Below are 27,463 nucleotides of genomic sequence, written 5' to 3'. Positions count from 1 at the left end.
ATGGCCCTCACTGCCATGATACTCACTGTCAAGAAGGGATACAGAGAAATGTACAAAGGCAACCGTGAAAGAGGCATATGGTACTACAAGAACGCGTAATGGATGGATTTTGTTCAATCAGGAGGCCCTCCCTGAAGACACAATGCTTGAATTGATAGCTGAGGAATGATCATTCTAAGCCAAAGGAATAGCATGTGCAAGATCACTGGATGGGAGCTCAGTGAGTATGAGAGATGGGAAGAATGCCAGTGTGACTATGGGGAGACAGCTACTGGGAGTGTGGTAGAGACAAAGCCAGAACCGCGGGGAGGACCAGGTATGCTTGTTTTCATGGGCCATAGTAAGAGGTTTAGTGTTTGTCTTAAGAGCAATGGACAAGCTATTGGAGGTAAGAGTTAGGGGATGGAACAGCAGTATGGAATCCATATAGAGAGAATTGGAGGGTGTGCGTGAATGAGGGCAGATAAGGCAGAATGCAGACTGGAGGTTATGGCAGCTTGTACTAGGATGGTTGTGAAGGTGGAAAGAGATTCCAGAAATATTTAGAAGATAAATAAACCCAACGTGATTACAGATTGCATATGAAGAGTGGGGGAGAAAGAGAGATCAAGGATGATTTCTAGTTTTTGATCTTGTCCATTCACTAATAAACATGTAAGAGACCCAGGTTTATATGGAAGGATGATGATTTATGCTTGATTCAGAATATGAAATAATCAAGAAGAAGCACCAGGAGCATTGGGATTCATGTATCTGTGTAGTGTCTTTTTGTACAGAGATAGGATTTAATATTCAAAGCTCTAGTAGTTTCTGAGCCATACTGCAAGACTTATCCACAACAAAATATTTTGTTTATGTGTTTATACTTGTTTATTGTTGACTCTCTCAGTGAATATAATTCCTAAGAGTAGACCAACCTTGTCTCTTTTATTTGCTGTTGTATCCCTATCATCTAGAATAGTGCTTGGCTCAGAATAGGTACTCAAAAATTGATGAATATGTGCATTCTCATGGGGCCCAAATTTGCATGTGCTCTGAGATTAGTATGTGGGGACATGAGTCACTAATCTGGGTGAATGGCTTTGGGAAACCCCGAGTGTCTGCCCTTCAGCCAGATCTTATTCTTTACCCCTAGTAACCAAAGGAATGTCAAATTCAAATCACCTGAGTGGCTTTTTTTTTAACCTAATAGTTTATCAAAATTTTTTTGAAGATTGAAATTTTCCCCTTTTGGAAAGATTGTGGTGAAGCATGGATCTCTTATTCATTGTTCACAACATTTTTTTCCCTAAAATATCTATTAAAATTTAGAAGACTTTGACCCAGCAAGTTCACACTGAGATACATATTCTACTGAAATAAAAGTATGCATGTAAAGATATACTTATATAAAAATATTCATTTCAGCCCAGCATGGTAGCATACCTTGTAATCCCAGTGACTGGGGAGGCTGAGGCAGGAGGATTAGAAATTCAAAGCCAGCCCCAGCAATTTGGTGAGGCTTTAAGCAACTTAGCAAGACCCTGTCTCTGGATAAAAAAATTAAAAAGGGACTTGGGATGTGATTCAGTGGTTAAGTACTCCTGTATTCAATCCCCAGGACCAAAAAAAAAAAATTTATTTCAGCAATTCTTGTCAACATTGTTTGTAATAGTGAAAAATCAGAAGCAACTTAGATTCCCACTATTGGAAAAATGTGTAAATGAATTACACTTCATCCATGGAGTAAATTTTCATATAGTCACTAATAAAAATGAGATCTGAATGTACTAATATAGAATATGCTATTCATTTGAAGAAAAAGTTGCAAACCAATGTGTATAATATGATTAATAGTTTTTAAAAATAATATAGGAAAAAGTGTAGAGGGCTATACACCAAATTATCAACAATAGTACTTCTAGAGAGTAAAATTCATGGCAAGCAAGGAGGAACTTTCTATTTTACCCTTCTCTATTGTTTATTTTATATTAATCAACAGAAAGAAAGATGTGATTCTTTTCTTCCCCCTGCCCCTTCGGTATTAGGGATTGAATCCAGGGGTACTTTACCACTAAGCAATATCCTTAGTTTTTAAAAATTTTTATTTTAAGACAGGGTTTTGCTAAGTTGTTAAGGCTAGCCTTGAACTTGTGATCCTCCTGTCTCAGCATTCCAAGTCACTAGAATTACAGGTATGCACCACTGCATCCAGCTGAAATAGTGTTTCTGTACAAAATGATGGAAATACATTTGCGAACATCCCTTACATTTATGAAGTCTCCTCAAAGGGTCAAATCTCATTTAGAAAACTTATCTAAAAGACAGATGGCACATTAGAAACAGCATAGGCTCTGTGGCCTTAAGTAAGTTAATGTATCATGGGTGATTTTCTTCACCCATGATATTGAGGGGGGAAAAAGCCCACATATCTCCTGTTTTGTTGGAGTTTTTCTTTTGTAAATATTAAATGAGATAAGATAATGTATAACCAAGAACTCAATATCATGTCTACCAAGAAAGTAAGTGCTCAGTGTCCATCACTGTCCTCCTCGGCATAGCCACATGCTTAGCTCCCTGCCCCTCTAGCCTAGCACTGTTCAACCAGACCTTGTCGAACGCACGATACCTGGACAAAATTCCTCCCTCCTATCTCACTGTCCTCACCCCATTTCTCCTGTCTCAATACTCTCTCCCTTCTTGTCCATTATTCATTGCCAATCTCTTTCTAGTATTTACACTGTTATCTAAGGAAATGTAATAAGTATTGAAGGTAAATATACTTGGGGAGATAGCTTGCTCAGACGTAAACTCTGATAGGATTGAACGTTGTACTTTTTGTTAACCTGCTGAATAGAGCTGAGGAAGCTGTGTTTTTGAGAAACACACAGAACCCAGAACTCCCATCTGTGTCTGCATCAGGCTGCAACCATTACCAGGCATGACTATACTCTGTGGCCTTGCCTACTACCCTGTATTAGTTAGCTTTACAAAACTATAACAAAATACCTGAGACATCAACTTGGAAGAAAGGATGATTTTGATTCACAGTTTTAGAGGTTTCTGTGCATGGTTCATGGCCCAGTTGCTGTTGAGCCTAAGATAAGGCAATGCATCATGGCAGAAGCACATGTAGAGTAGAGCAGCTCATTTCATGGAAGCCGGAAAGCAAAGAAAGAGCTGAAGAGACCAGCATTCCACAATTCCCTTTGAGGCCCGATGACTAAAAACTTCCCATTAGGCTCCACCTCTTAAAGGCTCCACCTCCTTCCTAGAGTGTCTAGCTGGGTTGTAAGCCTTTAGCACATGGGCCTTTGGAAGACATTCCAGATATAAACTATAGCACTCCTTCTACCAAGCCAGACCCCTTTGTATGGAACAGAGGAGGAAACACCAATGTAGTCCCCTCAAAGCACTCTTTAATTTAAAATATTTTATTTTGCACCTATATTCCTATACTATGTAGATGATATCATCTATGAACTGGAACATCTTCTTCAATTTGATACAACATAAGAGAGACAGACTGAATTAAAAGATGTACAAAGATAAACCTGTGTTTGGGAATATAGGTATTTAGCTACCAAATACTTGGCTTTTATAGGTCTATTTTGCTTTTACTTTACCCTAAGATGGTAGTGTCCCCTTGGCATAGCACCATGGTCTTGGAAAGTACCTTGTGGCGGGAAACAGAGAATCCCCTTTCCCATCCGTCCTTCCCATAACTCTAACATCTTATTCTAAAGTTTCCTTTTCTACCCTTCAATGACAGGTCTCCCTCTCTTCCTCTTTCACAGATGAGGCAAACCAAATAGGCTCGCTGGTATACAGAGCTACAGAGTTTTTAATATATTAACTCATTTATTGCAATGAAAAGACTATAATGATAGTTTTCATTTGTATAATTTTAATTATTTCAAAATGATTTTTTTTTAACATGCTGGCCTCTAATTTAGTCTCCTAAATTAGACAAGATCAGTACAAATGGTACAAATGAGGTCTGACGTGTATTGAATGTCTACCATGTGCCCGGCTCTTTGCTAAGTGGGGAACATTTATTATCCTTTAACCCTAGGAGGCATGTATTGACATCACATATAATTTTGCATATAATGAGAAGGTGTAGTTTGGAAATAACTTACCAGGCCTTTAGGGTGAGGAGTGAAGGCAGGGTCTGAACAGAGGGAATCAGGCTCCAAACTTAAAATTTTCAAGAGCAAATGATAACAGACAGTTAGGTGGCGATGGATCTGGAAGAAGGAAATGCCCTTAAATGAAGGGAATTTAAGAATTTGGAAAATTTGGGTGCTAAGTTTGAAAGAACAAGGATGCCACCAAGATGTTTATTTTGAAATACCCAAGGGGCTATTTCTCTTTTTGAAGCTGCACATATTTTCAACACAGATTCTGCTTGTTTTTGGTCTCTTCTTTGAAACCCTACCTACTTACTGCTTAGTGTGGATGCCCAGTGTGGTTCGTTGTACAGAAAAGCAAGAGACTAAGGGTAAAGAGAGATGGAAGATTTTGGCCTTTGACATAGGCTTTTGCTACTTACTTTTTCTCCTTCTCAATCTGGAAAATTGATATTTTTAACAGTCCAGTGCCTGACTTCCACCTTGGAAGATTATGCTTGCCTACTTGGGAAAAAATTGAGTTTTATGTGTCATTAGGACTTAAATTAAAATCTTGGTGCTGATATGTATTAGGTTAGGTGTGTGTTGGTGTGTACATGGGGGCTTGGCTAATATCCTCTGAACTTTTGTCCACATAGGTGAGCAGAGCTGATCCTGCTCTAAGGGGGTTTTGAGAGGATTACAGACAAAGAACATATATTATCTGGTGGACAAAAGATGCTGAGGGCCAGCAGTAGCAACTGAGAAGGAAGAAGTTTGCTGGGTTGTTAAGACCTCTTCTCTGGGGACTCTTCCATGTGTGTGGGTATGGGTGTGGCAGGGCAGAGGGTGAAGGTGTGAGATCTGTGCGAGATGATGTGAGGCTGGCATTCCCCTGGAGGGAGGGTGAGTGAGCTCAATATGCTCAGAACACATGGGGACCTCACATATGTTAAGCCTCAAAATTCATATGGGGGGGGGGGTGAAGTTGTAAAGAGAATAAAGAGCACCAGGCAACAGGGCCAGCACTGACGCTGGCAAAGGTGAGTTGGGTTCCCCAGATGTGCCTTGCCCATAATAAGGGCATTCACATAAGGAGATCTAGTGTGTATTTGGTGATCAAGGTGATCGCTCTTGTCCTCATTTCCCTCCCTCAAAGGGATCAGATTCACCAATCTTCAAAGCTTCTGGCGCCAGCCAAATTTTTTTTTTTCTGACCCTCAGCAAGCCTGCCCTCCCCTCTCCCAAATGATCCATCTCTGTACAAGTAATGTTGACTAGAGTCTTTGAATAGACTATATCAAATTACCCTTCCACCAAATAAAGAACGAGTAGGTTATTAATCGCCATGCTAGAGTGGCAATTAATAACCTGGCCCCAACCGCCAATTTGCAAACTTTGAATACTAATTATTCTTCTTTTTGTAAGAAATAGCCAGGCAGAGTGGCAAGAACACTGCTCGGGGACAGAATGTTGCCTCCGACTCCCTTAGAAAAACATAGATGGAGACGATTCACTTAACTTTTCCAAGCCTCAGATGTGTTGCATATGAAGTGAGCACAGCTTGTCTCCTTCCAGGATCATGTTAATGTGTAAATATATCTATATCTATATCTATATCTATATATATATATATATTTTTTTTTGGAAGGTGCTATGTGAATCTAAGGTTTTGTTTTTCTTCAGTCAGTATGTTTTACTGAATAAAACATGCCCTTGTTGACAGTGGCAGTCTCCACTCATTACCAGAATCTTATCTGTAGTGCTTCTATTGTTCAGTGAAATCTGTGATGGCTGAAAGCTGCAAGGTCTATTTCAGGACAATTCTGGAAGAACAAACAAACAGCAAAGGGGTTGGTGAGGGAGGAGCAAGAATAAAAGAATCAGACTGTGAAATAATCCATGATAGACTTAAGGTACGCACAGGGGCCTTCCACTCTGATTGGCCTGAGTTCTAAGAATCCTATGGTTGGTAGAAGTAGTAGCTATTTTCCCCTAAACTCCTGAAGGTTTATTCTGAAAACAATGCTCTTTTCCATTCACAGCTGAATAAGGAAGTCATCTTTCTTCTACTTTGATGCTTTAGAAAAACATACAGAAATCACCTGTGAATTGGAAAAAGGCAGTGGATTGTGATTTAGACTCCCCACCATACCCCAGCCTCCCCCCCCCAAGGCTGCCATCAGCCCCCCTTGTTTATTCCCCCACCTCCCTGGCAGCCAGAGGCACCAGCTTGAGTGGATTCCTCTAGGCTTCCCAAGTAACTGCCCCTTCCTGATGAAAGTCTTTGCTTACTCTTTTTCTTCTTTCCTCAGTGAGTTTCCTTGCCCTTTCCCTATTTGCCTGCATAATCCTAATCCCACCCGAGCCTTAGGGTCCAGTTTAAATCCCTTTATTCTGTGCAGTCTCCCCTGCCGCGCAGCAGAGCCCTCTTCCTCACATCTGTCATGGGAGCAGGGTGGTGGGGAGGGGCATCTTCATCACAGCCCAGTCCTGGGGACCTGACAGGTCATTTCTGAGGACCAGAGCCTGCCCTGAGCCGCATTCCACTGTCCCTTCTGGACATGAGAAAATCAGGTGACAGTACTTCAAAGGATGGTCTCATGAGGGCTGTGGCCAGAGATGAAGCAGGACCCAGAATCACAAGGCTTTCGCTATCAAGACAGGCCCACGACAGGCCCACTGAGCTGCTTTGCAAATGGGGACACTCCACCAAAATGAAGGTGGCTCCCCCTGAGAACTCTCTGGAAGAAAATGCTAGAATCCCCTTCTCCTTGGCTCTCATAAGGGAAAAGAGGGAAGACACTCAGACGCAAACATAGCAGTGTACGTGTAGGTTCTGATCCAGGCATCAAAAGTGAATTAGTTCATTCATTCTTGCCAGGACCTGATGAGGTTAATGCTGGTTAATGATAATCTCTTTCTGGAGATGCTTGGACCCAGAAGTGTTTTAGATTTTTGAGTTTTTCAAATTTTGGAATATTTGCATAGATTTTTACCTGTTGAGCATTCCTAATCTGAAAATATGAAGTCTGATATGGTCTAATCAGAAACTTTTTGGGTATCATATTAGCATTCAAAAAAAGTTTTGGATTTTGGAACATTTCAGATTTTGGATTTTCAGATTAGGGGTGCTCAACCTATAGTATTATCATTATTTCCACTTGGAGCTGAGGAAATAGATGCTTAGACAATAAATAGCTTGTCCCATGTCAATGAAAAAAAAATTGATTTGAACCAAGTTATAACTGAATCCAAAGCCTGTGGGTTGAGTTTTTTTTTTTTTTTAATCTACTCTAGACCAGTTGTTCTCAAGTATGGTCCCTAGAGTAGTAGTATCAACATCTCCTGAAAGTTTATTAGAAATATAAGTCCTTGGGCCTCACCCAAGTTCTATTGAATCAGAAATTCCTGGCACAGGGTCCAGCAATCTGGGATGTCTCCAGTCCTGCTGGTGATACACATTGAAGTTGAGTGCTGCCAATCTATACTAACTCTCCCCCAACAAGAGGTCCCCTGGTAACTCAGCCTAGAAACCATGCTAACATAGGAACATGCCAAGACATGGTTACTGATTGACCCCTGACTGTGCCAAGCCCCACCTGGTACTTCTGTGCCACCTGGCTCCTCCTCCAGGTACGCTTGGAACTTTAAGGATGCCTACAGGTTTGGAGGGTTGTGTGAAGGAATTTTTTAAAAGAAACAATTTCTCCAAGTCTTTCTTAATATGGTTTGTCACCATCTGACCATTTATGTTTGATTTGCTCTGTGATTATGTTGACTGGCTGTCAGATTGTCACTGGTTACTGTGTCCTTGGTCATTTATTCCATCATATATTCAACAAATATTTATGGAGTGCCCTGTAAGTGACAGGCATGGTATGAAGTATTTGTGTTTGAAGAACAAGCTAGAGACAAACCTGCCAGCTGTCCCAGAACCTCCAGGGAGCAGACCACCACCAAGAAGTGGGAAAGGTGCTGCCTGATGTAGGCAAGGTTCTCTAGAGTTCTTAGGTGTTAGACTTCTTTTTTCCTGTCCCTGCCCAGGGTGCTGAGGGTATTCTCCAGCCTCTGTTCTGCCCAGTAAGAAGCCAGGCTCTGCCTATGAGTTCCCAGCCAGCCAGGCAAGAGAACAGGCAGTGAGTTTTGCTCATTTGCATTGCTTTTATTACTGCAAGGATAAAAGTAGATCACCTTCCACATTGTCCCCTGCTCTTGCCTTCAGGGTGCCTGTCCTTGCTGGTGACGGTCCAACACACAGAGCGTTATGTCACTCTGTTTGCCTCTGTTGTCCTCAAATGTGACTATACGACCTCTGCCCAGCTCCAGGATGTGGTGGTGACATGGCGCTTCAAGTCCTTCTGCAAGGACCCCATCTTTGACTACTTCTCTGCCTGTAAGTGTCCTCCCCCTTCTTATTCTCTCCACGTCCCCAGCACCTCTGTGATGTTCTATGTCTGGGATCTAGAAATTATTTAGGATCACAAATCCTCATAGTGAGAAGAAGCCACAAAGATGCAGTCCCTTCATTTCATAGATAAACTGTGCATAGGCTGACAAAATAACTTGTTCTAGGTCACATATAAGTTTATTTAAATTTTTTGTTTCACCTTGTTCTGAAAAGATTTAAGACAGCTCAGACATTAAGCAAAAACAGAGCTAGTCCTGCTTCCTGGTCCACTCTTGGGTCAAGCCAGCCTGCTAAGCTGATGATGCCGACCTATCTCCCATCACCCCAGGGCCTTAGAATGCAGATGAGAAAATTCCAACATCACTCAGAATGCAGGGCCTTAATGGTCATTTGTGAAGCCTCCTGCCCTTCCTCAGCCAGCCCTCCTGGTGAATGGCCATTCCTCAGTGGTGTACACACTTTCAGTGGAGAACAGCTTGCTTCCCCTGGCTGCCCCTTTGCAGTTGCCCTTCTTGGTACTACACAGCCCCTCCTTATGTTCAGCCAAGTCCCACCTCTCAGTAACAGTGGCCTCACTCATCAGCTCTGCTGCCTGGAATCAGAATCCAGAGCCCCATAGTCAACCTGAGACAATGAATCTTTTGTAAATGTTGAGAATAGAAGTAGATGCCCTGTTTGGAGGAAGGAAATGCACTTTCTGAGATGAGGCAGAAGGAGCAGGAGGCATCAGCTTGCCATTTTTAGCCCTGGGGTATTTGAGTAGAACCACAAAATCTGACTGTTTGAGCCACTTACCAAACCAAAGCCACTTATCACCCCCAAAGACTCCTCTCTAAATTGAGGCTATTTCCTGGGGTTACTTTTAAGATGCTTGGGTTAAGTGGGGAGGAAGGGGACTAGCATAGCAGACACTGGCTACCAGCAGATTTAATAGCTCTCAAAGCTCCTAATGGAAGGGCAGGTAGAGGAACACCGGGAACAGAGACTGGGGAAACTCTGTAAATGAGACAAGGGAAGTTGGTCTGGGAGATGAAGGATACAGCCAGGACTTGGAAATAATGACCTGTAAGGGGGCTGGAGGCTCCTTGCTAAAAGTGGGGTTCTGCTATCACCTGTGGTTGAGTAACATCACCTGAGAATTTACTGGGCATCAGAAACTCAGATCCTATACCAGACCTGCAGAATCAGAACTTTCTGTGTGACTTGAGTGTGTCCTCTCTCCTCAGCATACCAAGCAGCTTTATCCCTGGGCCAGGACCCCTCCAATGACTGCAATGATAATCAGAGGGAAGTTCGCATCGTGGCCCAGAGACGGGGACAGAATGAGCCAGTGCTGGGGGTGGATTATCGTCAGCGCAAGATTACCATCCAAAACCGTGAGTGTGGGGGAGGTGCAAAGAAACTGGGGGTGGGGGGAGGAGCAGACTTGGGTCTGGCAGGCTGAGTCAGCGTGGGATTTCCCAGTTACTTCTGCTCCTGGGCTCCTTGTTCACTCTCATTGAGGAAAATGCCAGATTCTTAGAATGTGCTGCATGGACGAAGGTTACTTTCCTGGAACGTGTGGACTAGATGTTCAACAGCCTTGGCTAAAGGTTTGGATGGAATGAGTTTCCTTGCTTTCCTGAGATTCAGGGCTAAAGTGTGGATCCAGTTCTTTTGATCCTTTCCACAAATTATTCTCAGGGTCTTCCCAACCCCCAGGTCTTTGAGTTCCTCTCGGGTCATTCTTGTTGCCCATCCAAAGAAAACAGGGACTTGCAAGTAGGTGGCCACTTCGAGACCACTGTCCTCCAGTGAGAGGGGAAAGAGCACGGGACTCAGATACAAACCCCTAGTGAGAATCTCACTGCTTCTGCTCATTAGCTCAGTGACCAGCAACAGGTCAGTTATTTTCCCTGGCTTCTTCCTTCATCTGAGAGTTGGGCATAATGTAATGGCATTGTCTCCCCACATGGAAGTGAATATCAAATGTGATGTATAGGAGCTGGGTCTACAGCAGTTTTATTCTTTGTGCCCGGTGCGGGGAGCACAGCCAGATACAGGTGTGGCTGCCAATTCTGCACTTGGAAGGCACGTGAACTTGGGCAAGCCCCTTTAAAATTTTTCGCCTCAATTTCTATATAATGGGACTTGCCATAGTATCTATCTCAGAGATTTCTGAGGACTGAGATTTTGTGTAAGAATCATTTAATATACACTGATTGTACAGTGAACATCAGTTATTCATCAGTACATTTTGTATGAATGGGTGCGTTAGCTCCCCATGCTCCTAACTTATGATCCAGAATTGCTGCAATGAGTTATCAGCACGGTATTCAGAGCCAATTTCAATGAGTGTTATGTGCTGTAGTAATTTTTTTCCTGGTTAACAAAAGGGAAAATATACCCCGCAGGCCGCTCGAGATGCCCATAGCTATATCCTGAGGAATCAGTGAATATTCAATGACCACTCAAAGGTAGATCATTTAAAGGTCAGTTTGATCATTGCTTCTAACTTTGTCTATAATTCTGAAATCTTATCCTTTCACATTTAACCTCTGATTTGCTCAAACCAGCCCTTGAGTTCTTGGCTTTAGGGAACCTTTGTCCTTCTTCAGTCTCTAAGTGCATCCTCAAAGATTCAAAGTGGCTTTACTTTCTCCAGAGCCCCAGCAGAATTAGTTCTGATCCAACCCCAAGTTTAAATTCTCTTTCATTAGCAACCTCCCTTTATAGTTTCCAAAGGACACAAGTCCCCTTGGATGATCATCCTTACTCTTTTGTCATGTTCTAAGTCAGAGCAGTACCTTCTGCACCTCCACTTCCTCACGCTGCCTCTTCCTCATTCCTACAGGAAAGCAGTCTTTCCCCTGGGTTTTATTTCTGCATCTGGGTTCATTGAGACTTCCTGGAGCCTTTGCTTTCTGATTCTTTCATGGCTGTGTTTGTATCACTTGAGATGCCCTTGTCAAATCAGTTCTTGGGTCATCTAAAATATTAACCTATCTGAATGCCCTTATTATACTGACATCCCTTTAAAAAATCTCTTTATCACTCCAATAAAACGATGGAGCAGATTTACAATACTTATCAAGCTTAAGGGGGGCTTTCTCTTAAAGCACTTTCACTGTTCTTCCAAGTCTAGGGTGAGCTTGTTTATGGGAAAGGCAGTGGGTTTGGAAAATTGTGGGTAGGAAAAACATCACAGGCACTGACGTAAAAGAGAAGGAAACAGAAGTCAAAGTTTGCTCCAGTGTTGCATGACCTTGTGTTTTTGTTTCATTTCCTCAATAAATATCTCTTGACAAACAGACAATAAAGAATTGCAGATATGACCACTAACTAAGCAACAGCAAATCTACAATGCTAAGTTCTTTGAGACTAGCCAATGTCCTTTTGATGGAGGGTAACAGCAGGTACTGCCATCATTCAGGAATGTGGAGCTGCTCTGCTACCTCTGACTGGCTTTTAAACTCTTCCAGGACAGAGAAGTCCTTGTTCCTCTTCAGATCTCCCACAGTGCCTGACGTGGTGTTGGGCCCAGGAAAGGTCTTTAGTGAATATTTGTCCAATTTGCTGAACTTCAACGTGTATGTTAATATTTATTGTCACAGGGGGGGCAGAGTATTCAGTGCTCATGAGAACTTCAATTCTTTTCTTGGGTAATTGACTCTTAAAATATTGGCATTTCATTCATACTGCTTCAAATTCATCTCATAATCAGTCCCTTCAAGATCCAGAGATACTTGCTCATCTCTAATGAGGGGTCCAGGCCAGAGAGTTTTTTATCTGGTTTGGAGAGGCCAGTAGAACGGTGTTTGGGAGCACTAGATTTGAGGGCAGAGAGACATGGGTTTGAACCCATCTCTGCTAAGCACCTTCTGCACATTATTTGGCCAACTCCCTGACCTATTTATGTTTCATTTTCTCATCTTAAAATGCAGTGAAATTCCTATACATCAGGTAGGATTACATTGAAAGCAAGCAAAAGCCCAAAACATTAGTGACTTAAGGAATGAAGAAGTTTGTTTCTCTCTGATGTACAAAATCAGAAGTATATAGCCCAGGCCTAATGTGGCCTTGTTCCATTAAGTCCTCAGGGACACAAGTTCCTTCCAGCTCAGCAAGAAGGTCATCTTCTTCCTCCTAGCCCAAGATGGAGCTGTAACATTTGTTCTTCAGATGTATTAGTTCATTTATCTATTGCTATAACAAAATGCTAAAGCTGGGTAATTTATAAGAAAATAGTTTTATTTATTTAACTCCTCATTTTGGAGGCTGAAAGTTCAGGATCAAGATCGATGGTTCTGTCAGTTTGGCCTTGGCAAGGGCTGCCTTGGCTGGATGGAGGATGACCTCATGGTAGGGAGTGTGTGTTAGAGGCAGAGATCACATGGTGAAATAGGAAACCAGAAAGCCAAGGGAGCCAGGCTTGCTCTTTTATAACAGTCCACTGTCTTGGGAACTAACTGAGGTCCTACAAAAATGACTTTAATCTCCTCCCAGATTAACATTGCGATAAGCTCACCTCTCATAGGTTCCACTATCTTCCAACATCGCTACACAGAGGACCATGCTTCCAACACAGGAAACTTGGGGGACACCCTCAAACCCTATCCAAACCATAGCACCAGATAACAGAGTAGAGAGGAAAAGATAAATGGGAAAAGGGGGGGGGAAAGTGTTCTCAAGCTGTTTGAAGCCATTATGTGACACTTCTGATTGCATTTTATTGGCCATAACTGAATCACTTCTGCAAGTCCATCTGTAAGAAAGAATGGAAAACACTTACCTTATTTTGGATACCCCCTATTTTGTGCTGCTATATCAGAACACCTGAAACTGTTTAATTTATAATAAGTAGAAATGTATTGGTTTACAGTTCTAAAGGCTGAGAAATCTGGTGATGGTCTTATTGCTGTATCATCACACAGCAGAAGGTGAGAGTATGAGAGGGTCCCAGACTTACCCCTTTGTAATCCCACCCTTGAGGGTGGAGCCCTCATGGATCAGTCACTTTTTAAAGGCCCTACCTCTTAATACTGTTTTACAAGGCAATTGAGTTGTGGCATGAGTTCTGAAGGGCCAGACACTCAAATCACAGCAGCTGCACATATGGCCAAAAATTCAGTTCTATGAAGGGAAGCATATATGCTGGGAGTCAAGGTGTAATTTCTGCCTCACCCACTTACAGGGTCTCAGTGGGAATTGAGTGAGGCCATGTATGCAGAATCCTTGTGATGTGCCTCGTGGTAGGCTCAGGGGTAATAAACTCCACCATTATTATACTGTTTGGAGAAGGAGGAAGGAGGAAGGTCTCAGAGGAAGGAACTGATACCCATTTACCAGGGCTCCTGAGGATGTGGAAGGATAATGCTGGGGTCTTGAAGCTACCGTGGGTCTGAAACCAGTGCCTGTCTACTGGCACTTTCTCCTTCTTTCCCATGTAGGAGCTGATCTTGTGATTAACGAAGTGATGTGGTGGGATCATGGAGTGTATTATTGCACCATTGAGGCCCCAGGGGACACATCAGGAGACCCTGATAAGGAGGTGAAGCTCATCGTCCTTCGTAAGTACTGCTAGAATTTTCTGCTTGACTAACCCACCACTGTGACACTTTTACACAGGGGAAAACAACAACAACAACAAAAACAGAAATGAACCTGTTATTGTCATTGGATTATGAACCTCTGAAGTTCCCTTATCAAAGCTAAACCTAGGGACTGGGGCTGTAGCTCAGTGGCAAAGCACTTGCCTAGCATATGGGAGGCACTGGTTCAATCCTCAGCACCATATAAAGAATAAATTAATAAGCAAAGATATTGTGTGTCCATCTACAACTAAAAAATATTTTTAAAAATTAATTTTAAAAAACCCAGCTAAACCTATGTTTCCAGCATAGTGCTCAACTTTACCATGTGGGTCAAGAGCTGTGTTTGCTTAGACCTCTAGAGTGTTAGAACAGGTGGCATTCTGCTGAATATCCAGTACACTGCTGCTCGTCTTCTCCCCTGCAGACTGGCTGACAGTGATCTTCATCATTCTGGGAGCACTGGTCCTCTTCATGCTGATTGGAGTGTGCTGGTGCCAGTGCTGTCCTCAGTATTGCTGCTGCTACATCCGTTGTCCCTGCTGTCCTACCCGTTGCTGCTGTCCTGAAGAAGGTGAGAGGGGACAGACCAGCAGTGAGATGGGGGTGGGATGCTCAGCACTCCAAGTAGATGGGCTTCCCATGCCAAGGTCAAGGCCCTGGGATCTTCCTGTTCCCCTCTCTGCATTCTCCCATCACAGGCCCAGAGGACATGAGCCTCAGCCTTGTAAATGATGCTTAGGGAAGCTGTAGAGCCTTGCAGAAGGTGGCTGATAAGAGGATTTCTGCCTGTCCACCTCTTACTCTGCCTAAAGCCCCTTTCATATATCTCTGTGTACTGGTGGCATTTCCTCAGTGTCCCTGACTATCCTGTGCTACAGGCTTTGCTCCCAGCACTGACCTTGCTTGGGCATGAGGAATCTAGAGCCAGCGGTGTGAGAGAAGGCTACCTGTAAAGGAAAAAACAAAAACCACTTAGCACACTTCTGATGCCGGATGTGGAACGTGGTTCCTTCCCCCCATACCACGCAGTTCTCCAGCAGACACCAATTTAACTCCCTTCTGACTCTGTCTCCCTGGAGGTAGCAAATATCCCCAGGTTAAGAGTTCAGTTCTACAACTGCTCCCCAGGTCTGATGGCACTTGCAAGTAATAGGATGTCACCTATTCTTCTGACCAGCTGACTATAAATAGGGATTTCCCCCACCCACCTCCTTGGGTTCTATTCATTTGCTAGAGTGGCTTGCATAACCCAGGGAAATACTTCATTTACATTTACCCATTTATTACAAAGCATATTTAATGAACAGCCAAAGAAAATGAACAACGAAAGAAAGAGACACATAGCGAAAGGATTGTGGAAGGGGACATGGAGCTTCCTTACTGTTTCCAGGTGCACCAAGTGTATTCTAAACAATTCAGTTTACCCAGCAGCTTCCTGGATCCAGTCCTTGGGGGTTTTTAATGGAGGCTTTATTATAGATGCTTGATTGGTTAAATCACTGGCCACTGGTGATCAACTCGACATTCAGCTCTTCTCCCCTCCCAGGAGGTTGGGAGTTGGGTAGAGCTGAAAGTTCAACCCTCTGATCATGCATTGGTCTGAAGCTATCAAGAGGCCCCTGGCCACCAGTTATCTCTCTGACATACAGAAACTCACTACTCTGGAAGTTCCAAGGATTTTCGGAGCTTATGTCAGAAACCAGAGGCAGAGTTCAAATATATATTTCTTATTCTATTATAGTTTCATGGTGCTCCTTCAAGATGATTGAAATAATAGGAGAAAGGTCTTAAGAGCAGTGATTCTCAAACAAGCTCTCATTAGAATGGAGTGGAGGTTTCTTCACAGTGAACTGCTGGCCCCACCCCCAGAGTTTCTGACCCAGTGGATCTGGAGTAAGGCTCAAGAATTTGTATTTCTCAAAAGTTCCCGGGTGATATAAGGCTGCTGATCTGGGAGTCATATCTTTCCCTCCATGTGTTAGGGGCAGGGAAGAGGGAGCAAAATATCTTGTTCTTACTTTGGTCTTTCTTAGGACTAAAATTTGATTCTTTAAAACAACTACAACATGCCCTCAAAATTTTGGCAGCCGAATACTTGGTAAAGGTGAAAGAATAAAAAATTATAATGTGAAAATCTTTTCTTAGTGAATGAAAGGAGTAGAATCAACTGCTTTAAATGAAAAGAATTATTTGAAAATAATGTTTCCTGTTCCTGATCATGTAAGTAAAGTACCACATTGTGGAGTATTTGGGAAATTCAAGAAAATGTAGACTAATCTGAGCACCCAGAGATAGGCACTTTTATTATTTTAGTTCATTTGAAAGTAAAGGCTTTAAAGGCAAATACAGAATTGCCCAGTAAGATAGAAACAAAACCTAACCTGCAAGGTCAAAAAGGTCATGGGTCATTGTTTCAGGCCTGTGCTCCAAAGTTACTGTCTTACAGGAAAAGAGAACTAACTTTTGTTGGGCGACTATAATGCATATGTCCTTTGTATATATTTCCTCCCCACAACCCTAGAAGCCAGATGTCATCACTGTTTAACAGATGAGGGGACTGAAAGTCAGAGAATTCTCACAGCTAGCAAGTGGCAGTGGCAGTGCAGTGTTCAATCCATGTGAGTGTCTGTGTGTCCCACAACAGGGGCTGCCTCTGCCTCTGTGGGTATGTCACCCTGGGACGGGCTGAGACAACATGAACTCCTTAAAGAGGAGCTTCAGGGAGAGAGCCCATGGAGAAGTCACAGTTGCTGCACAGTATTATGTGAGATGGGAGGAGAAAAGCTCTCTCAGGTTGCCTTCCTAGAATCCCTAAGCCTGTGGGGCATTAAAAACGAGCAGAACTAGGGACAAACCGAGCACAGATGATAAATGCATCCAACCAGTGAACTGATTAAACAGAGGTTCCGGCAGAGAATAGTTTCTCTAAGTGGTTGGAGTTCATTGAAAAGGACTGGTCAAAGGAAGAAATGCAGGCCACAAATAAAGATCCCTGGGCTTGAGGGGATGAGGTCACTTCCAGAGTACGTCACTAGGGCACACTATCCTGAGAACTTTGATGACAAGAGTAGAATTGCGTGGAGGGGAAGGAATTGTTCACGAAGGCTCTCTGATGGGGGAAGCGGGTATAGACTAAGGTCACTCTAAGCATGTTTGTAAGTAAAGAACCAAGACCAACAGCAAGGAAGGGAGAGATCACTGAGGGTGATGGCGCTAGGGTAGCAGGGGTGGGGGTGGGGAGTGGTGGCAGGCCTATAGGGAAAGAACTCGCCTTAGAAAGGGAAGGAGGGAGGCATCCTGACCTCTGAAGAGGCAGAGGAAGTCATTAAATGTCCAGGCTGACTCGGGTATGAGGGAGGAAGCTGACCCAGCTCGTGTCAGCCTGTCTTGATTTCCCCAAGTCAAAGCACTACACACAGAAGGGACTTCGGGAAGGATGCCCGTGTCCTGGAACTTCTCTAACCACAGTCTGGCTTCCCAAAATGTGAGCCACCTTCCTGTGAGAGGTAACAGTAGAGAGGAGAACAATGAAAGTGACACCCAATTTTAATAGCCTATGATTATCCACTGAGCATGGTAAACAACCCTCAGTAGGACTCACAGATGAAAGTTCTTGAAATTGAGTCATTTATTTATTTTTTTTCCATGAGAACTGGAGAAACAGCTTCTCAGTCCCTAGGACGGTTACTAGCCCTGTTCCACAGAGAACCTCCAGGCACACCCCAGTGCAGGGCTAGTTCCTTGTCCTCAACAGCCATGATGTCACCAGCTGAAAGTTCATGGGGGGAGGGGAAGCCCTGAGCAGTGGGGGATGTTGAGGGTGCTGCTGGAGAGGAGGGAATGCCTGCGTGGTAGACAGATAACCTAGGAAAACCCAGTTGGGAGGAAGGCCATCTGAGGCAGTGGCCCGATTGGGTACAAGGAGCATGGCTGGTGGTTCCCCAAGGCTAAAATGACAAGAGTTCAGGGGGCCTAGGGATTCCAGGAAGCTCTTGAGAATGTCGCTGAGAAGACTGTCTGGTCAAAGTAGGGGAGACTGGTAGTTTGGAAAAAAAAAAGGACTGAGTCCCCATGATTTAAAGGAGACAAAGAAAGGGGATGGTAAGGACTGGTAACCAGTTTACGGGGAAAGTGAAGTTAGGGGTCTCAAGGGCACGAGTTTACATGGTAATGCATACTGAGGACACCTGCTGGAGGGGAGGGAACGTGCTGGTCTCTGTAGGAGGGTGAGGTGTTGAGTGTCACTTCTGCTACACAGGGGATGTCTTAAAGAATGTGCCCTGAGCCTGGTGTGGTGGGTGGTTCAGGCTGTCATTCCAGCTACATGGGAGACTGAGGCAGGAGGACTGCAAGTTCAAGGCCAGCCTGGGCAATTTAGCAACAAGACTCTGTCTTAAAATAAAAAAGGACTGGGGATGTAGCTCAATGGCAGAATGCCCTGGGTTTAATCCCCAGTACTGAGAACTGATATTTTTAAAAGAAAGGAAGAAGGAAAAAAAGGGAAAAGAGTACAACTTAGCTTTTCCTCAGAGATAAAGATTAATATGCCTTTGGTGGTTTAGTCTCCTGTGAGTTCTATGGCAAAAGAAGCAGTTTATCGCCAGGTGTGGAGGCGCACACCTGTAATCCCAGCAGCTCAGGAGGCTGAGGCAGGAGAATCATGAGTCCAAAGCCAGCCTCAGAAAAAGCAAGGCGCTAAGCAACTCAGAGAGACCCTGTCTCTAAATAAAATACAAAACAGGGCTGGGGATGTGGTTCAGGGGTCGAGTGCTCCTGAGTTCAATCCCCAGCACCTCCCCCTCAAAAGAAGCAGTTTATTATAACAATTTATTATAACAATGAGAGCCCCTGTCTATTGACCATCTGTCTTCTGTGTTATGCATTTGATGTGTATTGCCTCATTTAACCTCAACAACCTTGTGAACGATTATCACCTCCAGCTCACAGATGAAGAGAATGAGCACAAAGACTGGAAACTCACTCAAAGTCCCACAGTTAGTACATGCTCAGAGGCAAATTGAAGTCCATGGGACCCTCAAAGCCTATATTTAAGGAAACCTATCCCTGAGGGTCCTTCTCTCTAAGTGTAGTTGAGGCTCCTCAGCAGTCACCTCTAAGGTGACTCCCAGCGTGTGTTTGTTGAAAACACATGCTTTCTTGCCTTCTGTTAGACTAACTGAAGGAAAGTCTCCAGGAGTGGGACCCAAGGAAGTTGCCAAATGCGGGAACATCTGAAAGAAGCCAGGATTCAGTTAAAGCAGTGGCGGTAGGCAGGGCTGTTCCCAAGGGAATCAATCAGATGTCCTCAGGCCTTAGGGGCAGAAGCTAGTTGAACTACGTCTTTAAAGTTGTGGAGTTGAGTTAGAGAGTTGTAAACTGAAGAGGTTCTCCTGGGGAAGGTTTATTGGTTTCATCATAGAAAATAAAAGAGCCTCGGGACACTGTGGTGCAGCAATAAATAGGCTTGAGCATCCGAGAGTCACAGGTTCACACCCTGATTCTGCTGGTCACTGTGGGACCTTGGACTGGGAAGGCCTCCTCTCCCAGCCCAACTTCCTTGTCTGAGTCCCACATTAAGAGATTTCTCAGAGGATTAGCTAGTTTATGTAAAATGGCCAGGTGTGGTGAGCAAAAAGCATTGTGCTTGTCCATGGTGGCCAGTAGAGGGAGCCAGGGGGAAGGCACCTGTTAGCAAGAGGCAAAGTGCTTACTTGGTGGACTTCTCCTCTGCCAGGGTGGAGGGCTGTCAGTTGGCGTAAAGGCGTGGCAGCTGAATGAGCTACTTTAAGTTTGCATCCTATTTCCTTCAGGCTGGGCGGTGACTCACCACCAGGGCTGGAGCTGCAGACACTTGTGGGGGCTCTGCTGCCACCACTTCCTGTTGTGTTGGAAGTTTGCTTCTCACTGGAGCCTCCAGGTGGCCCTCCAGGTGGCCCCTTGGCCACTGGCCTCAGCAGACCTCCTACTCTGTGTAGCGGGGTCTAGAGTGCCTGCCTTCTGATCCCTCCTGCTGTTCTGTGAGGAAGGCTCAGGCAGAGCTGTGCTATTCTCCGGGTGGTCCCAAGGTCTGGTGAACTGAGCGGGCGTTGAGAGTACCAGGCTACGGGATCTGTCATGGTTCATAGGCCAAGTATAACATGCAAGTATGTGTTCATGCGTGAATAGGCAGAGACTTTAGGAGTCATGCAGTGCTCAGCTACACTACCTCAAAATAGAAATTTGTGAACAAAACAAACAAATACTTTTATTTTTAACTTGTACTCATTGTAGGTTGTGTGCTTCAGACCAGCTGCATGTGGAGGACTCGGGTGACTTTTCTATGGACCCCTTGTGCTGCTTTTTTACACTCTTTTCTTTGCCCTGAAAAGGAGTGGTATTTCCCTTCCCCCTTCCTAACCCCACTCTATCCCTTAGAGATTTCCCCTAATTAGGGGAAACCCCAATACTTCATTAAGTGAGGAGAAGAGTAGAAAAGAATTGCTGGAATCTACTTCAGTTTTTGCATGCTAGGGCCTTTCTCCCATGGCGCTCACCCATGGCACTCTCTCACCCAGAGCTGGTGTTCCTGCAAGAAACACCTCTGGGCGTCATGCCCTTCCCTTTGCTCCCATCAATGGACAGCCCTAAGCTTGCCTAGCTGGCAGACCTAAGGAGCCCCCAAGCCGTGACTTACAGCTTCCTCTAAGACCTTTGCATCTGTACCTTTTATTTCTGGCCTGTGGCTTCTGGTTTTGCTGCCTGTGATCTGAGATGTGATTGTGAGCTAGTATCTGTGTATATATCTATGCACTTCAGGTGGTCTGGGAGTGGGCAGGATGAGGAAGTATTTTTGAGGCTAGGAAATTGAGTTTGAAGAGTACACTTTCCTGGGGTGCAGAGATTATAGTCTTGTCTACAGGAAATTTATTCCCAGCTCCTTGCCAGAAACATGGGTGACTTGCTATGCCCTTAACTCTTACTCCCATGCAAGATGGTGAGAATGGACATTGGAGGAGAGAAGCTGGCCTCCTGGCAAGACTATTAGGTGGACAGAAGTGAAGTGGTAGGTGTGGGGCCTTCCCTGGCTGAGGGTCTGCATTTTTCCTTCTTCCCCTGCAGCCCTGGCCCGCCACCGCTACATGAAGCAGGCTCAGGTCCTAGGTCCTCAGATGCTGGAAAAACCCCTGTACTGGGGGGCGGACAGGAGCTCCCAGGTTTCATCTTATGCAATGAACCCGCTGCTGCAGCGAGGTAAACCTTGCCAGAGTCTTGGGAGGGGGAGGACAGAGGGTAAGGGTAGGACCATGGGTGCATCTGGGCCTCCATGACCAACATGGGAGGTGTGTATGATTGAGGGTGGGAAGGAGTGGAATCAAGCTAAATAATGTGACTTTTGATATCCTGATTTCAAGGTATTTATTTTGAGCCAGTAGTTCTGCATGTTCTGTCCTTGTTTCCATTCAGATTTGTCCTTACGGTCCAGCCTCCCACAGATGCCAATGACCCAGACCACCACTCACCCTCCTATCACCAATGGTGTCCTGGAATATTTGGAAAAAGAGCTGCGGAACCTCAACCCAGCCCAACCTCTGCCCACTAACCTCAAAGCCAGGTCTGGCCATCCCTGCAGCATGCTGTCCTCCCTGGGTTCCGAGGTTGTGGAACGCAGGATCATTCACCTGCCCCCACTGATCAGAGACCCATCCTCCTTGGGGAGGACCAGCGACTCCTCACACCAGCTGTGGCACACCCCAATTTCCTCCAGACCCTGGGATCTGAGGGAGGGGAGAAGGCAGCACCATTACTCTGATTTCCACCAGGAGCTCCAGGACTGGGGTCCAAAACCCTGGGCACTGGGGAGAAGAGAGCTGGACCACCCAGGGAGTGGAAGGCGCCACCATTCCAGGAGGAATGGGTCACCCACGCCGCCCTGGTCAGACAGGGACAGCCTGAGCGATGGCTTCTCGTCCAGTGAAGCCCACTGGCAGCCCAGCCACCCGCCTCCCAGGAGCCACTGGGAGAGGCCAAGCAGGCGCAGGACCCGGGAGAGTGTCCCTAGACGCGGGAGACGCAGGGCCAGCAGCTGCTCCCCGCCACCGCCCTCTGGACTCAGCTCTTGGAGCTCGGAGGAGGAGAAGGAGAGGCCGCCCCGCAGCTGGGGAACCCGCCACCACCGCTCGCAGTCCCCGAATTGGCTAGAGGAGAAGCCGCCCAGCTACCGCTCGCTGGATGTCACTCCAGGCAAGAATGGCAGGAAAAAAGGGAGTGTGGCGAGGCGCTCGGTGAGCCTGGGGCATCCTGCTGAGGGTTGGGCGTGGGCAGAGGACCCCTCCAGCTGGGACTGGCTGAGGCTGGCACGGGCGCCTCCTGCTGGTGAGCCGCCTGTCAGTGCGGGGTGCAGGGGGAGGCTCCCAGCTTGCAAGGGCTTCTGGGCCCCATCACTCCTGCTCACCTGGTCCTGTGAGGCAGGTACAGTAGGGTCCTCCTGTTTCTCAGGTGAGGAAATGAGGCTGAAATGATTTGCAGCCTGCAGGTGGGGATGCAGGCCTAGGCCTTCGCCCTAAGCCTTTACCTTCCTTTTTTTTTTTTTTTTCTTCAAGGTTTTGCCTCCTGTCACAGCTGCCTGGCTTTGCTTAGAACCCTTATTTTCATACCCCAAATTAGAACATGCAAGGGGCTTGAGGATGTTTGTCGATTCAGCATGCAAAGCCCATGTATATGTGAGGATGAGGCCTCTCATATACCCCTGGAAGGTGTGGTTAAACTGATACACAAATCCTGGTGTCCCAAATATGGCTCAAAACTTTAGGGTATGTGAACAGACAAGGTGTCAGAGGGTCTTCACCCTAAAAAGGGAACATAGGAAGACACAGGCTTTTGGGGTCTCCAAATATAGATCTTCTTTTTAAAAAGATCATTATATGATTAATACACGCAAACAACAATCTCCCTTTAATGCTGCTAATTGTTGCCATCACTCACAACAAACAATTAATGAACTTCTGAGAAACAACTTTCAGGCTACCATGAAAATCTTTTTTTTCTATTCAACAAGATCATTTTCTCTTTTGCTTCTGTTGAACTAGTCAAAGGGAACTGTAGACAACTCTAAGGAAGTTCCCAAAGAGTAAAGGGATATTATCAGAAAAGTGTTGTCTCTTGTGGGCTTTGAAGGATACATCTTTCATTTGGAAATGTTTTTGTTTTTGTTTTTTTAAATCCATCATACATAGTGTGTGCCAAGGAGCAGGCCCACTTTCTAGAGCAAATCTTGGTTAGAGAGCAATTTTTGAGGCAAGAATAAAGACCAATAGTCATTTCGGAAATAATAGAAGTTGTGACATATTCTCCCCAAGTAGCCCATGAGAGACAAAGATCAGCAAGCGTGGAAATAGCTGGGGTATGCAACTGGACATCTTATGCAACACCTCCTTGCATCCACACAGCAATCTGAGTTCAAGCAAGACTACGATTTTCTGACAATTACTCTGCTCTGGGAACTTCTCTCATAATCCTTTGACTAGCATAACAGAAGCAAAAGAGAGTAGTGTTTTCACAGTGATCCTCACCTGCAGATGGCACAGCTATTCTTCCATGTTAGCATTAAGAAAATTAAATCCCGAAAGAAAGTGCAGAATTAGTCAAAGCTGGGACAACTATAGTTACTTTCTTCATATAGTAACTAAATATGTCTTTTCATTTTAACAGAAAAAAAATGTAATTTTTTTTTAAAGTTTTGGCCCAAGATCGGAACTCTACTTTCTCCTAAGTTAAATCTTTAAGTTAAATTATGTGACTTGTAAGTGAGAGAAGTGTTCCAAACACTGGAGTAAATCCTTTCCAAGTCCTATTTCATTTAATCCTCACAACAACCATGTGGGGCTCAGAGAAGTCGAGTAACATGCCCAAAGCCAAAGCGCCAATAAGAGTGAAGCCAAAGTTTAACACCCCTCTGACTCTCAAGCCTGTGCCTTTTTCAGTAACTCATACTGCCTCCTTAGAAAAAGGATCACTTAGAACAGTATGTTATAGGACAGATCCCTCCCCCAAGAGGACTTCTCCTTTGCACACCATGTATGATGGATCGTTTTTTTTTTGTTGTTGTTGTTGTTGTTTTTTAGTCACAATAGAACTCACACTTCCAAATGAAAGGCATACCCTTCAGAGCGCACAAGAGACTAACTTTCTTAAAATATCCCTCTACTCTGGGAACTTCCCTAAAAGCCGTTCACAGTTCCCTTTGACTATCTCAATAAAAGTCAATGAGAAAAAAAGGTTTTGGTCAAATAGAAAAAAGATTGGGAAAGGTTGGGAAGAATGACATTTTCTAGTGACGTTATTTCTTCCTAATTTTCTGGAAGTATCACAGCTTCCTTTATCCTCAAGACGTATACAACAATAATTTTACCACGAGTCAACCAAATTTTCAACCATAAAGTCATTTTTGAGAGGCAAAGTGTTTTTTCCAAGGTCATTTTAAAAAGTTCCATTGTTTGGGGTGTCTTTGAATTTGTTTCCCAAAGAGTTACCACTTGACCACATTCAACATATTCTGACAGTCCCCAGAGGCGGAGAGACAAAGCTGGATTGGTGGATTGATTATTTTGAAGGGCCCAGTGTTTGTGTTATTTATAGCTTGAATTTAGAATGCCTTTAGTGGGGCCAAAAGTCTTCAGGTCAAAGTCTTTCTCTCCCCCTCTTTCCTTGGTGGGTCTGGGTGCTCCCCACAAAGGTTATCTTCCTAGCTTAGCAGCTTGCAGCTAAATTCAGACATTATAGTACTGTTAGGCCACTAGATGGTGATCTTTGATCATGTGTCACCTGAAATTTGCTTATTTATAGAATTAATAGCATGTATCACTATTTTCTTAAGTCAGACTTTAGCTCTTACAGCTTTACCATAACTTCAATAAAACACTGATTAAAAATTCTTTAAGTCTTTATAGAAATAGCAATTAAACTAAATATTTTTGGCTTACATGGAACTTTCTCTTTCAAGAGTAATGTTTAAGAAACAGAAACCTGGCTATTGGACATGTAATCTCATTGTACCTGAAATACATGAGAACTGTTCTCTGCACAGTACCCAGGAGAAGATGGATCTCCTACCCCACTACAGTTAAGATATCACGTCCTCCAAAACTACACTCTCTGAAGTAGAAAAAGCAGAAACTTTAAGCTTTTTACTCTAGAGATTACAGACTGAATGGTCCCTGTGTTCTGGCCTCCTTAAAATTGATGATATTTCTCTTCACTCTTACCCTAATAGAAAGGGTTTCCAAAGAAATTTTGGGGTTGTTCCAAACTTGACTCACACTCATCTGTTCTAATACCAAGAGAAAACTACCATGTTTTTCTCTCTGGGTTAACCTCATATTTTCTGTAAACAATCCCAGCTTTTTTTCTTTTTGTCTTTGACTTTTTGATTTAATAAAATATTACATTAGAATTTTTATAGCTTAAATCTACTTTAAATAAAATATCTACTCCTTCAACTTTCTAGGTCTTCCTTTAACAGGTTCCTTTTGCCCCATTTCATTGTTTTCCTCTCTCAGAGAATATTCATCCCAGAAGATTTTGATTTAAAAGCATGTCCCCTAAAAACTTACTTTCCTAATAAATTGGAAACAGGCTTTTTACAGCAACACGAATGTCATACATATACGATACCTTTGCAATAGTATATTACAGGACAGATCCCTTATCTCCCTATTTCAAATAAGATGAAGACTTACATGCTCACGGATTATAACTACAGATGTTTGAAAATGATCTCTACAATACATAATTAGAGAAATATATTAGAGAAATTTGAGAAACATAAACCATAGTTCCTCCTCTCATTCAACATGTAGAAAAAGCTCCAAGACCAAGTGAAATAACTTTTGAAGAAAAGACACTGAGAGCTGGGGTTGTGGCTCAGTGGCAGAGCGCTGGCCTAGCATGTGTGAGGCACTGGGTTCAATTTTCAGCACCACATATAAAGAAATAAAATAAAGGTCCATTGACAACTAAAAATATATTTAAAAAAAAAAAGAAAAGAAAAGCCACAGAGTTTGGTCAGGAAGAGGTAGTGATTTTTGAAAAGTAACTCCAGAAAAATACTAAGGTATGAAGCTAAACATTTTAGAAAAGGGTGGAAGAAATGATTCAGGAGATACACATAGGAAGAGGAGACTACCTCCAGAATGAGTGGGAGAGAGATATTGATGAATGGAACAGGGTATCTTTCTCTTTTTTTTTTTTTTTAAGTCTACAAGAGACTTGAAAATGTTTGAAAAACAGTAAGCAGGAGGCAGAGTGAATAAGACTCAGAACTTTTCAGAAATAAACATTGTTTGAAGGAGACTATAAAGAAGGAGGAAAACAGAGAAGGTTAACCCTGGGGAAGGAGACTGACTCCATGAAGAGTCAACAGTTTTCTTCAGGTTCAGATCTGCAGTACCAGCAGCCAACACTCACTCGGGTGTGCACAAGCGTACCGTGTATGTTGTTTGCACAGACAGTGGATTACAGCTGACTGGATTGCTTTGTGTTCTTCTCTTCCTCAGGAGAAAGACAGCTCCCATAGTGGAAGGAGTGTGATCATTTAATCCCCAGGCACGGCACCACTTCCGTGGCTCCATCTCTGCTCCTGTGTGTCATCAGTATCACCCAGGTTCCCAGCTGACTTGGGGGCAGGGGACACTGCAAGTCTGCCACCAACAGCTTTGGCTTAGATTCTGAGAATCAAATAGAGGAATTTTAAAAACAAGAGTTTGAGGAATCAATGACTAGTTTTAGCCTTGGTCTATGCTCTCTGCATAATTTGTACCGTCTTTGATCCGTAGCGGACCCTAGCTGGGATGTGAACCCTCAGGAACATAGTAGCCTGAGTCTTCAAGTAGGTTACAGTGCTAAGGACCGGGGCCATTCTCAAACTGAGATCTCAGGAATCTTTAAGAAGAGATTAAAAGTGCTTTAGGAACAGGAAATCCAGAGTATTGGGGGGAAATTCCCATGGAAACTTGTCTCCCTCTATTGTAGATCTTGGATATCTTGGATATTGTAGACCTTCCATGTTTGGAGTCTGGCCTCCTGCTCCCATCTCCACTCCTGAGGACTCCTGAATTTTCACTCCAAAATAGTCCAGAGATTCTATAGCTGTGAGTCCTTTCTCAGGCTGTTTATTGACATGTAGAAAAATCACAAGGAGCAGTTTTGCACAAACCTTATTCCTGTCTCCTTTTCTTGCTCATTCCCCCTCTACATCTAATTTATATTTTCTTATATATTATGTATCCATTAAAATCACTTTAAGTGTTTATTTGTAACCACACAGTCTAAATAAATAAGTAAAGTGTACTGGGCTGAGGATTCTGCCTCCTATAAATATCTGCTTTTATACTTTGGTATCCTTAATTACAGTA

At 43.9% G+C, this 27,463-nt stretch overlaps 1 protein-coding gene across 1 annotated transcript; it reads left to right on the top strand.

The window, feature by feature from the left end:
- On the top strand, positions 1-26,647 carry Ildr1 (immunoglobulin like domain containing receptor 1). Its single transcript, XM_077795533.1, has 8 exons — positions 1-95; positions 8,270-8,487; positions 9,729-9,878; positions 13,932-14,051; positions 14,500-14,646; positions 21,174-21,305; positions 21,519-22,336; positions 26,606-26,647. The coding sequence occupies exons 1-8, from the start codon at positions 1-3 to the stop codon at positions 26,645-26,647; spliced, it is 1,722 nt and encodes a 573-aa protein (XP_077651659.1).
- Positions 26,648-27,463: the final 816 nt, after the last annotated feature.

This window comes from Urocitellus parryii, chromosome 2, assembly GCF_045843805.1.
Source record: "Urocitellus parryii isolate mUroPar1 chromosome 2, mUroPar1.hap1, whole genome shotgun sequence".
Classification (NCBI taxonomy): Eukaryota; Metazoa; Chordata; class Mammalia; order Rodentia; family Sciuridae; genus Urocitellus; species Urocitellus parryii.
This window is presented reverse-complemented; position numbering and strand designations above follow the sequence as displayed.